This window comes from Chiloscyllium plagiosum, unplaced genomic scaffold (assembly GCF_037043375.1).
Source record: "Chiloscyllium plagiosum isolate Xiang-an unplaced genomic scaffold, Cpla_swu_hap1 HiC_scaffold_2, whole genome shotgun sequence".
Classification (NCBI taxonomy): Eukaryota; Metazoa; Chordata; class Chondrichthyes; order Orectolobiformes; family Hemiscylliidae; genus Chiloscyllium; species Chiloscyllium plagiosum.
In genome coordinates, this window is record NW_028270140.1 from 48,539,027 (window position 1) to 48,555,932 (window position 16,906).

Genomic DNA, 16,906 nt, shown 5'->3' on the forward strand with positions numbered 1-16,906 from the left:
AGCTCATTTTCCACCTTTTGCAGACAAAGAAAATAGAGATTTTAAATTTGTTGAGCATTACTTTGTCACCTAGTTCAACTCTGCTATATTTAATATTTTAACCCAATTGTACACCCAAGTGTTTTAGTCAAAGGAGGAAAGAGACAAAAGAGGTGGGGGAGATTTAGTGGAAGAATTGCAGAGGGGCGTAAATTAAGTTGAGATTATGTAAGAAACCAGAACTGGAGGAAGGCTATAGTGCAGCGGGACAGCACGGGGAATGGGACAGCACGGGGAATGGGACAGCACGGGGAATGGGACAGCACGGGGAATGGGACAGCACGGGGAATGGGATGGAGTCAACCATGGAGGTTTTAAACACAATGAGAATTTTTTAACCAAATTGGGCACCAATTGATGTCAGCTAGCAGAGGAGTAACAGGAGAATAAGGCTTGGATCTGAGGCAGCATTATTTGGATGGGTTCCCGCTTATGGAGGGTGGTTGATAAGGGGCCATTCAGGGAAGCATTGGAATAGCGGAGTCTAGAAGCATGGAGAAAGATTTCAGCAGGAGCAGGAAAGGGGGTGAGGTGGACCGTGGCAGACTGATGTTGCAGTGATATAGCATTAGGTGGTCCTGGTAATGGAGAAGATATAGGTTCAGCTCAGGGCTAAATAGAACAGTGAAGGTGACAACAGTGTGGTTTAGGGAGAATAGCTCCTTGTGAGAGTCCAAAGGTGACGAGAAAAGTATTGAAGGTCGAAATCACTGCTGATTCTCTGGGTGCGAATGAAGAGATGTAAAGGAAGCTGTCCCAACTGGCTGAACAATGGGAGAACAGGCTTTGGAGAGGGATGGTATTGTTAAATGTGTCACAGGCTGCAGGCCAGGATAATTCATGTGGTTACTGTCACACAGGCTGTGACTTGTAACTTTGAGAAGAACCTTTTCAGTGCTTTCCCAAGACAGCAGAAATCTAACTGAGAATGTTCAAACACAGAGCTGCATGTAAAATGCACACAGTTGTACCCTGGCTTTCAGCAATTTATACAATGGTGTTTATGACCTTTGATTTTCTCCCATCTCCACAGAGAAGCATTTTGCTTCCACTGGTTGCTTCTGTGCAAGAATCTGCAACATTAACAACGATCTGGGAGAAGTTGGGAAAAGCTAACATCACTATTCATTCTCCAGCACAACACCTTGTAAAGTTGTGCAATGCTTGTAATGATTTAGGAAACCTCTTCTTGCGATTTTAGCAGATGTTTGTTCACATGTGGTGAGTAGACAAGTGGCTAAAAAATAATTTGCACTTTTGGACTGTTCAAGAACATATGATATGTTGTCTTAAAAAAATTTAGCACTCATTCATTTTTGCATCTCTTTTGTCCCCTTTGTTTTAAACACATTATTTAAAACTGCGGGAGTGGAAAATGATTGTGAATGAGTTAGAAAGTCTTACAGCTGAAATACATATTCAAGGTTTCAAAAAATCAGATCTTTGGATTATCAACCATTTCAATACAGTTGGATAGTAATGATGGTAATGTCCTAGCAACCCAGAGCCTCTGAACTCAATCTTCCCATTGTAATGTATGAAATAAAGTCACGGGCTCGTGCCAGAAAAATTTCTGAAGACTGCTGAACTATTGCTTCCAACTCAACTTGTTTGCTGATATTAAGACAAGAGAATCATTTCATCCTTACTTCCTCTGGCCTACAATTACTCCACACAAACCTCCCTTCATAGAATTATAGAATCCCTACAGTGAGGAAGCAAACTATTTGGCCCATTGAATCCACACAGACCCTCCAAAGAGTAACCCATGCAGACATGGGAGAATGTGCAAACCCCACACAGCTGGTTGCCTGAAGGTGGAATTGAACCTGGATCTCTGGTGCTGTGGAGGTAGCAGTGAACCATCATAGCACCCACCTCTTTTGAGGGGTCCTAGCAAATTATTCAGTTCAACAATCACTTATGAAGTCTCTACATTTTTTTGAAAAAAAGAATCCATAGGATGTGGATGGTGCTAGATAGGCCAATATTAATTCCCCATAAAGCAATTAAGATTCCACCACCTTGTTGTGGGTCTGGAGTCATATGTAGGTCAGATGAGGAAAGGATGGAGGTTTCCTTCCCCAGATGTCTCCTCCCTGACCTATCACCTTCATCCCCTCCCCCACTCACCCATTGTACTCTATGCTACTTTCTCCCCACCCCCATCCTCCTCTAGCTTATCTCTCCACACTTTAGGCTCACTGCCTTTATTCCTGATGAAGGGCTTTTGCCCGAAATGTCAATTTCGCTGATCCTTGGATGCTGCCTGAACTGCTGTGCTCTTCCAGCACCACTAATCCAGAATCTGGTTTCCAGCATCTGCAGTCATTGTTTTTACCTAGATGTATCCTACTGTCCAGCCAATGTTATATCCAACTGGCAAGCTCTCCCTGAATCTCATGTGATCTAACTTTACTAATCAGTCTATCAAGCAGACAACATTACCTGGGACTCCATCAATATCCATAAGGCCATCACCTCATCAAGTACAACACCGTCTTCTCACAGAAACAGGAAATGGGCAACAAATGTAGCACTGGCAGTATCAGCCTTAGCCAAAATATTATTAATAAAAATCACCAGTCAAAATGCAATCAGATTTAGTTTACAAGCAGGTGTGCAGAACATCCATTTCCTTGTACTGAAAGTTAATGAATTTTTCAGAAGGTACAGCAGTACTGAAACACAAAACTGGTTATTCAAATTTCACAGCATGGCTTCATCGCTGTCATTGTAACCCACATAAAAGTAAGCAGCTGTAACACTATAATAAATTATTAATAAATTACTTTTGCTCATTCATATCGATCTTGATTATTCCTTGTTTTTCTTATCTCATCTTTATATGCTGTACTTTGCTTTCACTCTAACCACCATAATTATACAACGTGTCCTTTGACTCAAATAGAAATATTGAAATATAGTGATTACCTGTTTTACTATTGCTTCCCAGGTCACACCAGGATCTGTGTTTTCTGCCATCAGCACCCTGAATGCAGGGTAACATTTAACTCATGGTCTGTCCAGCAAAAGAGAGCCACTACTCCAGCCCCTTACACCAATGGAAACATTATAAAGTCAGCAGCTGCCTCTTGGAATTGCTAGTTTACTACACCACAGCATTTGAACTCCACAGTCGCCACTACTGTCTCAGAGCTCACAGGCCCAAATCTTCGTCTGGGACCCGCAACCCACAGTGTTGGGGGAAAGAAGCCTTTTTGTTCAATGATGTAGTCATTAGATGCAGAAGGAAGTCATTTGCTGATAGAGTCCATCCTGATTCTCTGTACAGCAATCATATTCGCCCTTGTTCTATCTTTTTAGGCTAACAACATTATTACTATCAAAATACCCATCTGATTTCCTTGATCATCAAGAGTCTCTGCTTCCATTGCAGGCAGCAAGTTCCAGTAATTCTCATTGTGGGTGAAACAATTCTTGCTCACCACTGCCCTGGACAAATACCTTAAATACCTTTATTCCTCCACTTACTATTCTCTTACTATGCCCTGCCACCCTCAAAGGTCAATACACGTGAACCCCAGGTATCTCTGGCTCTGCACTTCTTAGAACTGCATCATTAGACATGCATTTCCCCTCTCCCTATCCCTTCTACCTCACACTTCTCTGTATTAAATTCCATCTGTCACTTGTCTGTCCATTGTACTAGCCTGTCTATGTCCTTTTGCAGTCAGTCTATTAAGAACTTAAGAATTAGGAGTAGAGTAGGCCATTCAGTCTCTCAAGCCTGCCCCAATATTCAACAAGATTATGGCTGATCTTCTGCAAGCCTCAACTCTTCTTTTGTGCCAGCTCAGCATAGTCCTCAACTCCCTGATATTTCAAACAGCTATCTAGCTCCTCTAAGTGTTTTCAGTAATCTAATCTCCACAAGTCTATTTGGAAGTGAATTCCAGACATCTGTTATCTTCTGGGTGAAGACATTCTTTTGTACGCCAGTTATTCTGTAATTATGCCCAGAGTTCAAATTTCCCCATTGGTGGAAACAGCTTCTCAACATCTACAGTTACATGAAATGGTTAAAGGTGGATAAATCCCCAGGGCCTGATCAGGTGTACCCTAGAACTCTGTGGGAAGCCAGAGAAGTGATTGCTGGGCCTCTTGCTGAGATATTTGTATCATCGATAGTCACAGGTGAGGTGCCGGAAGACTGGAGGTTGGCTAACGTGGTGCCACTGTTTAAGAAGGGCGATAAAGACAAGCCAGGGAACTATAGACCAGTGAGCCTGACATCAGTGATGGGCAAGTTGTTGGAGGGAATCCTGAGGGACAGAATGTACTTGCATTTGGAAAGGCAAGGACTGATTAGGGATAGTCAACATGGCTTTGTGCGTGGGAAATCATGTCTCTCAAACTTGATTGAGTTTTTTGAAGAAGTAACAGAAGATTGATGAGGGCAGATTGGTAGATGTGATCTATATGGGCTTCAGTAAGGCGTTCAACAAGGTTCCCCATGGGAGATTGATTAGCAAGGAGATATCTCATGGAATAAAGGGAGAACTAACCATTTGGATACAGAATTGGCTCAAAGGTAGAAGACAGAGGGTGGTGCTGGAGGGTTGTTTTTCAGACTGGAGGCCTGTGACCAGTGGAGTGCCACAAGGATCGGTGCTGGGTCCTCTCCTTTTTGTCATTTACATAAATGATTTGGAAGCGAGCATAAGAGGTACAGTTAGTAAGTTTGCAGATGACACCAAAATTGGAGGTGTAGTGGACAGCGAAGAGGGTTACCTCAGATTACAACAGGATCTGGACCAGATGGACCAATGGGCTGAGAAGTGGCAGATGGAGTTTAATTCACATAAATGTGAGGTGCTGCATTTTGGGAGAGCAAATCTTAACAGGACTTATACACTTAATGGTAAGGTCCTAGGGAGTGTAGCTGAACAAAGAGACCTTGGAGTGCAGGTTCATAGCTCCTTGAAAGTGAGTCGCGGGTAGATAGGATAGTGAAGAAGGCGTTTGGTATGCTTTCCTTTATTGGTCAGAGTATTGAGTACAGGAGTTGGGAGGTCATGTTGCGGCTGTACAGGACATTGGTTTGGCCACTGTTGGAATATTGCGTACAATTCTGGTCTCCTTCCTATCAGAAAGATGTTGTGAAACTTGAAAGGGTTCAGAAAAGATTTACAAGGATGCTGCCAGGGTTGGAGGATTTGAGCTATGGGGAGAGGCTGAACAGGCTGGGGCTGTTTTCCCTGGAGCGTCGGAGGCTGAGGGGTGACCTTATAGAGGTTTACAAAATTATGAGGGGCATGGATAGGATAAATAGACAAAGTCTTTTCCCTGGGGTCGGGGGGGTCCAGAACTAGAGGGCATAGGTTTAGGGTGAGAGGGGCAAGATATAAAAGAGATCTAAGGGGCAACGTTTTCACGCAGAGGGTGGTACAAGTATGGAATGAGCTGCCAGAGGATGTGGTGGAGGCTGGAATAATTGCAACATTTCAGAGGCGTTTGGATGGGTATATGAATAGGTAGGGTTTGGAGGGATATGGTCCGGGTGCTGGCAGGTGGGTTGGGATATCTGGTCGGCATGGACAGCTTGGACCGAAGGGTCTATTTCCATGCTGTACATCTCTATGACTCTACCTACTCTCAGAATCTTGTAGGTTTGTACAAGATTCCTCTAAACCTAATTCCTCTAAACTCTAACGAGTAAAGGCATAACCTGTTTGGCCACACTTTGACAGAGAAGATTAGATTAGATTACATTACAGTGTAGAAACAGGCCCTTCGGCCCAACAAGTCCACACCGACCCGCCGAAGCGAAACCCACCCATACCCCTACATTTTACCCCTTACCTAACACTACGGGCAATTTAGCATGGCCAATTCACCTGACCTGCACATCTTTGGACTGTGGGAGGAAACCGGAGCACCCGGAGGAAACCCACGCAGACACGGGGAGAACGTGCAAACTCCACACAGTCAGTCGCCTGAGGCGGGAAGTGAACCCGGGTCTCCGGCGCTGTGAGGCAGCAGTGCTAACCACTGTGCCACCGTGCCGCCCACTTTGCTGATCTGAATGAACCAAAGTTTGGTGTCACTGGCAAACTTTAACATTGGATTATTGACTGATAGACAAGACATTTAAATGACTATAAAAAGCAGTGATCTGAATATTGATCCTTGAAGACCACCATTGTCCGGTATGAAAAGAAGATTTTTACATGATTCACTGTTTTTTTATCTTAAGCTAATTTGTTTCAAACTTAAAATAAAGTCACACTCCTATTCCTAGAGATGCAATTTTGTTTGGTCTTTTATGTGGTGCTTTGTCAAACACTTCTTAAAACATGCCGTTATGATTGGGAGACTTTATTACAGGTTTACAGTTCAACTTGCCTCTTTCAATTGAAGGTAAAACAGATTTTTCTGAAACAGAGGGACTGGTTTGAAACTGGACAAATTCTGCCAAAAGCAAATCCCATGTAATCTCTTGATTATTGAGACAGCAGCCTGAACTGAAACTCAATGTCTGGAGCAGAAAAAAAAAATAGTAGACCGGCTTTACTGCTGCCAATTCACATTTGAGTCAGTCAGCCAAAGAAGGTGGGAAAGAGTGCCCCCCGAGAGGTGTTGTTATGCCAAGCAGAAGAAAATGACTGCTTCTATATTATTAATCACCCAACCGAGAGCTGGGTAAGGTGAAACCCACATTTGAGGAAAGAAGGTTTGTGAAAAGTTAAAGGTCAGGGAATCACCAGATAGAGCCTCATAATGTGGAGTCTGATTATGCTGAAAGGGTTGAGTGAAGGGAACATGGTTTAAAAGAAGCAATGTGCCACAAGGATTGGTGCTGGATCCACTGCTTTTTGTCATTTATAGAAATGATTTTGGATGTGAACATAGGACACATGGTTGGTAAATTTGCAGATGACATCAAAATAGTTGGTGCGGCAGACAGTGAAGGGCCAATGGGCTGAGGAGTGACAGATGGAGTTTTAGTAAGAGAAAGTTTTGCATTTTGGTAAGGTAACCAGGGCAGGACTTATACAGTTAATGATAGAGTCTGGGGAGTGTTGCTGAACAAAGAGACCGAGGCATGCAGGTGCATAGTTCCTTGAAAATGGAATGGCAGGTAGAGACAGGGTGGTGAAGAGGGTGTCTGGCATGCTTCCCTTCATTGGTCACAACACTGAGTGTAAGAGTTGGGATGTCATGTTGCACTGTACAGGACATTGTTGAAGCCACCTTTAGAAAATTAGTACAATTCTGGTTGTCCTTCTAAAGGAAAAAATTGGCAAACTTGAGAGGGTTCAGAAAAGAATTACAAGAATGCTGCAAGGGCTGGAGAATTTGAGCTACAGAGTGAGGCTGAGTAGGCCAGGGCTAATTTCCCTGGAATGTCAAAGGCTGAGGGTGACCTTATAGAGGTTTATACAATCGTGAGGGGCATGAATTGGGTGGTCAGCCAAGGCTTTTTCGTGGGGTGGGGGAGTCCAAACCTGGATGACACAGGTTTAAGGTGAGGGGGGGAAAGATTTAAATGGGACCTATGGAGTAATTCTTTTCATGCAGAGGGTGGTACGTGCATGGAATGAGCTACCAGAAGAAATGGTGGAGGCAGATATATTTACAACATTTAAAAAGCATTTGGATGGATATCTGAATAGAAAGAGTTTAGAGGGACATGGGCCAAATACTAGCAATCGAAACTAGTTCAGATTGGGATGTCTGGTTGGCGGGGATGAGTTGGACTGAAGGGTCTGTTTCCGTGTTGTATTTCTCTATGACAGTGCAAGGTTCACCTTGACAAGGTGGGGATAACAGATATTCTTAACGCAGGAAGGTGCGGGACTTTAAACTTAAGGCTTCAGACTATCCATGTAAAATACAAATGCAGTTTAGGATTTTCCGTTGTGTTAAAAAAAAATCTCTTCTGTAGTTTAGGTGGCTAAGTAATATAAAGTTGATATTGGTTTTAGTGTTTTTTTTAAAATAGTAAAAATCTTAAACCTGAAGTACTGCTGTGAGATTCTTTCAATAGGTCACTGAGAATTCACATATCACTTTCTCTCAGATTGTTACAATTTTGCACTTCCAGAGTTCGGGAAATGAGTATAATTTCAGTGAACAAGATTTCAAACATAAAAGCAAAAGTAATGAGGATGTTGAAAATCAGAAATAAAAAGAGAAATTGAACAAGTTTCGCAGCATCTGACGAGAGAGAAACAAAGTTCATCTTTTGAGTCATCATACTGCATGCGCAATGCCTTGTATAAGGGCAACACAGTGGCTCAGTGGTTAGCACTGTTGCCTCACAGCACTAGGCATCTGGATTTGATCCCAGTTTCAGGTTTTATCATCTTCATTCAAGGCTATTCTTCCAGATCTTATAGGGCGAGGTTTTCCTTTAGGAAGAATGGTCTGTTTCTCATTTGACAGTTCTTCAAACAAGTTTGACAACTCTCAACAAGAGATCCATCATTGTTACATATTTGTAGAGTGCAGTTCATTTCCAAAACCACAAAAGGACAGCCTGCTTATTGCCACATTTGAAAAGATAGAATACTGTATCAGAATTCACTGCAATTTCAAGATAATCGGTGTTTGCAAAGATACCTCCTCAGCACATGCATGAATGTCAGAACGTGGGGAGGATGTAGGTGGGAACTTGCCAGCACTCTAATTTTCCCAGAACACATAACAAACCTCGTGAGTTGCAGTGGCATTTGAGATGGACAGGATACAACCTGATATTCAAGTTAGTTTGGAAGAGTAAACGTCAATTAGTGTGCAGGTGAAAGCTGAAAGGAATCTTTGATGGGTACAATGAGCTCAGTGTGCAGTGTACAAAACTGACTCATATAGGAAATATTTCTGTATAGAATCTTTGTAGTACGGAAGCAGGCCATTTGGCCCATTGACTCCACATTGCTCATCCAAAGAGCATCCAACCATGCCCATCCCCCCATCCTATCCCTGGAACCCCCCTTGCTAACCTACACAGCCTGCACATCCCTCAACAATTTAGCATTGGCAATCCATCTAACCTGCACACCCACATGTGGGAGGAAAGTACAGTAGCTGGAGGAAACCCACGCAGACACGGGGAGAATATGCAAATTCTACACAAACAGTTGTCTGCACCTGGAATTGAACCCAAGTCCCTAAAGCTGTGAGGCAGCAGTGCTGACCACTGAGCCACCTACACCAGGTTCTCTTGTTCAGGCTGTGACTGAAAGTGGTGCTGGCAATAGCCATTTAACTTCGTAACCTGGAATATTTCATTAAATTGAGATCTAATGTTCCTAACCACCATGAGTGTGTGTGTCTGCAGTACCTCATTAACATCACAGAGTTGTCCCTGCAGTCAAAAGAGAATTTTTAAAAATTGCTTCATCAAGCATCTTTCCATCAATAGGCACAACTCCTGCAACTGTAGAAACCTACATAATTCTACTAACAACACTGGACTTTACTTTAACCTGTGCTTTCTAGCAGATCACTAGAATGTGCACTTGTGCAAAAGATTAGATTTGTCAATCATCACATATTTTGGCCATTGCTGCCTCTGACAATGCTTTCAGTTGAGATGGCAGTGCACGCTGTTTATGTCGGGTGCCTACAGGGCTCAAAATGAATGGGCTTGGGGGGTGAATGTACTCCCTAAAGCACCCAGGATAGATCAGTTATGGAGATGGAGTGAGATGGGGGCTGACCCATCAGAGAAACATTGTCTACTCATTAGTGGAATGGATAGAATAGGTGAGGTGCTGCCCTTCCAATCATGGGCCGGTTCATACACTCCCATGAGGGAAAGAGGAGGTTGTAAGAGTGTTTGGGGAAAAGTAGTCTGAAAGACAGTTTGCAGACAAAGGAAGATACAAAGGGATAGGGAGGGGAGAAGGAAACTTTAAGGCAGGTGGTATGGGGGAAGGAGGTAGCATGAAAGAAACTGAGGATGGCGTAGGCTCCAAGGTGAGGAAGGGAAGGGAGACTGCACAGGAATAACTTTAAACCTGTCAGAAAAGAAATACTCAACTCAGAGGCAGAAAAGTTTGAAACTATTGATATAATGAACTGTTTGAAAAGAAAAGCCGAGTCTCTAGCTTAAGGCTGCATTTGAGGCAAAAATGTAGGAGATGTTATGGTATTGAATATTGTCAACTGTTAAATTTAAATGAGATTGAGACCTGAGATGTTGTGGAAAGGGGTATACCTGGTTGAGACCTTCCAACTTTGTGCATAGGTGATTAGCTGTGACCCCATCAGTGTGACGATAAATGTTTATGGGGTGACGATCTTTTGTTTGCAGGAGTATATTGTCAGGGTATTTTGGAAAAAAAAACTTTGTTGCTAACCTACATTTGTCGTCTTATATGGTTATAAATATTGCAGTGTCTGAGAATTTACTACCTTCCTTGGATTTTGTGGCTTTAAGTTTAATGAATGATAATGATTATTGAAAGTACTAATGAATTATTCTAATTCTGTTTCTGTGACAGTCCAAATACCTGAGATGTCCATATAATTACAGAGTGTACTGTTAGAAATGGCTGCATTACCTGATAAATGAGTTAGAGAGAAAAAAAAAGAGCCTTTTGTCCTTGGGAAAACCTCAAGAAGTGTGTGTGTACACGTGTGTGTGTGTGTGTGTGTGGAGGGGGGAGGGGGAAGAGGTAAAAGAGAAGCACATTGGCCCCTGCATGGCTGTCTCCAGAAGGTCATCATATTTGCATCTGTAACTTGCTCCTAACTTTAGAGGTACTGCTGGCAGTCATCTTTAAGTATAAATAAGTTGTTACATAACAAGTACTGAAGCGAAATTCAATCTGTGTTTACTTTTTATATAACGCAATGTAAACCGAAATACACCAATTTGTGCAATGATGTGAGGTCAGTAACTTAGCCCTGATTTAAGGAATATATTTTATTGATTTTGACAGTTTGCAGTATCATGAGTTCAACATTTATTAAGTCATCGCTTTCCTTATTAAATAGACTCTTTAGACAGAACAGATATTTTACTCATCTATCATCATATATGGACATAATTGCAACAGCAGTATGGGGTTGAAAGTGTGGTGCTGGAAAAACATAGCAGGTCAGGCAACATCCGAGGAGCAGGAGAATTAACATTTTGCTGAAACATCGATTCTCCAGCTCCTCGGATGCTATCTAACCCTCTGCGCTTTTCCAGTACCACACCTTCGACTCTGATCTCCAACATCTGCAGTCCTCACTTTCTCCTAGCAGTATGGAGTTACCTACTGGTCAGAAAATATGGCAAAGTGCCAGTATAAAAGTTTGCACTTTATAGATCTGGTTTCCTATTGTTTACAAACTGCACACTGCCACCTTCCCTCACCACATCCCAACCATTATGCTCCATCCTTCAACTCATCAGCACACTTACCATTTATGCCCCTGATGGCAAGACTTCCACTAGCAGCATCCCTGAAGTACAAACAGCTCAACAGCAGTGTCCTTAGATGACCTTAATGTGCACAAAGCAGTCCAAATACCCTGATTCAGGCTGTGGCTCTCTGCAATGTGTTAGTCTGTATACATCTCTCACCCCTATCCCTTACAACTACTAACTTTAGAGGATCCTACCCAGCATCAGCAATGCAAGACTTGGCCAATGCATTCCATTCTTGCTCAATGTCCCCAGATATAAAGTGTGAGGATTCAGAAATGCAGGAACCGGTACAAAATTAAATCACATCCATCCAAATGGATTACTTATACACCAACAGATACTTTTCAAAAAAAAACCTTTGCCTCGTTGAACATTAGCAGGCATCAAACATCTGTAGCTCGACATCAGTTTAAGATAGCAGCTCTGCAGAAGAAGGGACAGAAAGGACTGGCGCTGCCATAACCTGCAAATGCAGCTGAGGTGGAGAACATGCCCATCAAAATACCAATGCACAGGCAACAATGTGGTGAAATGGACATTAATTACTGATCAATGTGCCTGTGAAAACACTTGTAACATTAAGATCGATAAAATACATTAAGGACTGTTTAAGTCGCAGAATAATAGTACTTATATTTCCTGCCATGTTCAATACAGTCTTTATTAAGTCAATTTTGTGGGTGCATTACTTTCCAAAAACTACGTACCATAGCTTTTAAATGTGCAACATCTATGCTTCCATTCTTGTCCACTTCAACTGGTTGGATTTTCATGCCTGCCATTTGTGCACTGGCTGGATTAGTGCCATGAGCTGATCTTGGGATCAGACAGACCTGGACAGAGGACGAAATCAGAAGGTCAACATCAAAATGTTTATTATCGACTCAGCACAGTATCCTCTGATTTGTGAAATAGCTTTACAAACATGAGACTCGCCAGCATTGGCAGATTGTTGTGCATGCAAGTCAGATGTCATTGGGTCACATTACAATATTAAGAAAGAGCAATTAGAATTTCAGAGGCATCAGAAGAAACTCTAGGAAGCACTCAAACCTCAGGATTTCAGCGCAAAACAACTGTACACAGCACGTTAATGGAAAGGATTGGGCAAAGTCTCGTAACCTGTCCTGTGACACACCTATCGGTGGAGGGGGGCATTTAAGCAGATGGGAGGTGATGGTTGGTGACCCGACTGCTTCACCCCAATTAACACCAATGACATCAAGGCCTGTGGGCAGCCTTCTTGCCTTGCTGCCAATTGAGGGCCTCAAACCATCCACTGCTGGTATTAACTTCTTGGCCAAGGGGTGGTGGTAGTCACCATGTGGGCAGCAGCACTAGTAAAACCTGACTAATAGAAAAATGAAACATTACCATTTAGTTAATAGCTTCGAAGAAGTTGCACCCATTTTAAGTGATGTATTTATCATTCAACGTACCACACAAATTTCAAAGAGTGATTTAATACCACACAAGTTGGAATATTTTATCAGCTAAATTGCAGAATTATACTTATCTTTGAATGGATTTTTATTCAGTTGAGAGACATGGGTATCACTGGCTGATGAGTGTTTACTGCCCATCCTGAGGTGCCCTTGCGAAGGTGGTGGTGAGCTGCGTGATCTTGACCATGAAGAAACATTGATATATTTCTAAGTCAGGAAGGTGAGTGGCTTGGAGGGGAACTTGCAGGTTGTGGTGTTCCCATGAATCCGCTACACTTGTCCTTGTAGATGGAAGTGGTCATGGGTTTGGAAAGTGTTGTCGAAGGATCTTTTGTGAACTTCTGCAGTGTATCTTGTAAATAGTACACACTACTTCTACTAAGCATCAGTGGTGGAGGGAATGAATGTTTGTCGATGTGGTGCCAATCAAGTGGGCTGCTTTTTCTTGGATGATGTCAAGCTTGGGAGAAGGCTAGTTTCGTACTGAAAACTATCCCCTATTCACTATGTGATGCAAAGTGATAGTGTTATAATCACCACACCCTTGACTTATAATTGACAATCCTCTGCGATTGCTGATATGTTCCAGATGTAGGCACTTCCCAGTCAATATCTGATCCAGGTTTCACTGGATATTAATCTACTGTGTGCCCATGAATGACACCAGTAACCAATTATTCTGATTCAAAAATGGCAGTCTTTTAAAAACAAATCACCCTAAAGAAGAATACTTCTACTCTGGTTTTGTTTTACACTTTGTTTTATTTACAAGTATTTTGAGGAAGGAAGTATGATTGCTGTATGTTCCTACTTCAGCATGCTTGTACATTCTTTTGTGTGGCTAAATACACTTGGTGCACCGAAATGTGTGTGTTATGGTATTGTCAGAGGTAAATATCTAGTGTTTGTTTTGTCACAATGTCGACACAAGTGGTGTTTGGCAATGGTTACTATAGCAGATTCCTCTGCATAATCCAACTTTAAAAACTTCAAATGCTATGAAAATTTCTAAACAATAATTTAAAAAAGAGAACATCCAGGACAAGCCCTGTATCAAAAAAGTTATTAGAGAATAATTCCTTGTCTTTTGCACTGTTGTTTTATTCCTTGAATATTTTTGCAATGTAGAGGATTGAAAGAATCACCTTGATACGGTACCTTTTCTCAAACTGCTTTGTTGTCATTAAAGCTGAAGGCTGATTTTGTGGGGGGACATATGGTTAGGCTTGTTTATTTAGTTGTTGTAAGCAAAACTACCTAACCTTACAGAGCAGGCAGGGCCAGCTCACGGTCATTACTATTTATAGCTGAGTCAGTTTGCAGGCTCATTTTGGAGGGTGTGGGAAAGGAGAAGGGAAAGAATCTCAGAAATCACATTATGTCATCTGCTCCATTTTTGACAGTCATCTAAGAGCAAGCGCTCTGTGAATCTTATGGAAGCTCACATTTCAGGACCTTGGCAGTGACAAGGAAAATTACTAGGCAGAGCAGAGAGCAGCAATGCCAATTGAAAGGAAGCTCAACACTGAAATGTGAAACAAAACCCGAGAAACTTTCTGACACTGTTCTATATCTGACGGGTTATTGCAGGGCACCCTCACCAACAATAACAGAACACTTTGCCTGGCAGGAGGTGACAGCCAGACAGCACGGCCTGGGAACAAATACAAGAGGCACACCTTTGAGCAGTCAGGCAAATTGAGATTACCCTAGAGATACCCTGCACCTGAAATGCAACAAAACAACTTGCTGCAAGACCTTACACAAATTTAATGGAGCCTACATGACTTCTCATACATATCCATCCTTCAACCAGGCACATGCACCTTCTAGGGGTATCACCCCACAAATTAATGTAATGTGGTCAGCTACATAATGACCTATTGGGACTTCACCTTAGTTTAACTGTTTAAATAGTTACATTTCCAGTAGGGAAGACAGATAATAAACAAAAATAAAAGGGAAAGAATAATAAGCAATGGCTAACTAAGCATAATAACAATCAAAAATGTCAAGAGAAGTACGTATTAATTTAATTAATTTAATGAAATTGAGTCAAATGCCTGAAAGGGAAGCACTTGTTTAGAATGACAAGTGCAGGATACACCCCGGCAACAGCTTAATGCAAAATTCAAGGAACTTATTGAGGGACAGGCATAAAGAGAGACAGAAGTAAGGGGCAAATTCCCATGCAATTACATTTTAATTGTTCACGCTAAACAAAGTGAACGAATATGCTATCCAGAGAAGATCAATATTAAAAGCCAAAATAAGTTAACTTATTTTTACATTAAAAATTAAGTTAATCTAAATTAAGTTTCACATTCATTCTTTCATGTAACTATAATCCTTGCCAATGCCTTCTGTCTGTTCATAGATGTACAACAACTTACAGAATTTCCAACCAATGTTTCTTTATCCGATAACCCTGAACTCAAATATAGGGTACAGTCAATACTCCTTAACGCCACCAGGGGGAAGCATGCCTTTAACAAGAACAGGTGGCAAGTATGGATTTTCCACCAAACCCTTATAGATAAATGTGTCCAAGTAGTCTGGAACACACCTGGTTCAACAGGTATGATAAAAAATATCAAATAGGTTTCTAAAGTTCATGCATGTGATGTGGGTGAAGTTCACTAGCTTGGTAAAAGGCAAGAAAGTCAAGTTGAAGATGATCATAGTCATCGAGTCATAGTCATAGAGATGTACAGCATGGAAACAGACCCTTCGGTCCAACCTGTCCATGCCGACCAGATATCCCAACCCAATCTAGTCCCACCTGCCAGCACCTGGCTCATATCCCTCCAAACCCTTCCTATTCATATACCCATGCAAACGCCTCTTAAATGGTGCAATTGTACCAGCCTCCACCGCATCCTCTGGCAGCTCATTCCATACACGTACCATCCTCCGCATGAAAACGTTGCCCCTTAGGTGTCTTATATATCTTTCCCCTCTCACCCTAAACCTATGCCCTCTATTTCTGGACTCTCCGACCCCAGGGAAAAGACTTTGTCTATTTATCCTATCCATACCCCTCAATTTTGTAAACCACTATAAGGTCATCCCTCAGCCTCTGACGCTCCAGGGAAAACAGCCTCAGCCTGTTCAGCCTCTCCCTATAGCTCAAATCCTCAAACCTTGGCAACATCCTTGTAAATCTTTTCTGAACTCTTTCAAGTTTCACAACATCTTTCCGATAGGAAGGAGACCAGAATTGCACGCAATATTCCAACAGTGGTCTAACCAATGTCCTGTACAGTCGCAACATGACATCTCAACTCCTGTACTCAATACTCTGACCAATAAAGGAAAGCATACCAAACGCCATCTTCACTATCCTATTTACCTGCGACTCCACTTTCAAGGAGCAATGAACCTGCACTCCAAGGTCTCTTTGTTCAGCAACACTCCCTCGGACCTTACCATTAAGTGTATAAGCCCTGTTAAGATTTGCTTTCCCAAAATGCAGCACCTCGCATTTATCTGAATTAAACTCTATCTGCCACTTCTCAGCCCATTGGCCCATCTGGTCCAGATCCTGTTGTAATCTGAGGTAATCCTCTTCGCTGTCCACTACACCTCCAATTTTGGCGTCATCTGCAAACTTACCAACTGTACCTCTTATGCTCATTTCAGCCATAATCTCATTGAATGGTGAAGCAGACTCAATGGGCCAAACAGCTTGAGCTTCTGTTCTGTCATCATATCATTTATTGCTCATTCCTAATTGTTCCTGGGGAGGTGGTAGTGAACTCCCTTCTTGAACTGTTGCAGTCTTTGAATTGTAGGGATACCCAAAATGTTGCTGAGGAGTTCCAGTATTTTGACCCAGTAACAATGATGGAACAATGACATATTTCCAAGTCAGGATAGTGAATGGCTTGGAGGGAAATCTCTAAGTGGCAGTGTTCTCATGATACAGCTACCCTTGTCCTTCTAGATGTAGTAGTGGTCACAGGTTAGAAGGTGCTGTCAGGAGAGCCTTGGTGAGTTTTGTAGAGACTAGATTTTGTGGAAGGTCTTT

General features: G+C 42.1%; 1 protein-coding gene across 2 annotated transcripts in view; it reads right to left on the reverse strand.

The window, feature by feature from the left end:
* gldc (glycine dehydrogenase (decarboxylating)) overlaps positions 1-16,906 on the reverse strand; it is a 175,215-nt gene that overhangs the window by 53,258 nt on the left and 105,051 nt on the right. For both annotated transcript variants that reach the window (XM_043715133.2, XM_043715152.2), the window contains one exon: positions 12,139-12,264. In XM_043715133.2, coding sequence (XP_043571068.1) covers positions 12,139-12,264 — 126 coding nt within the window. The remainder of the gene's footprint in view (positions 1-12,138; positions 12,265-16,906) is intronic.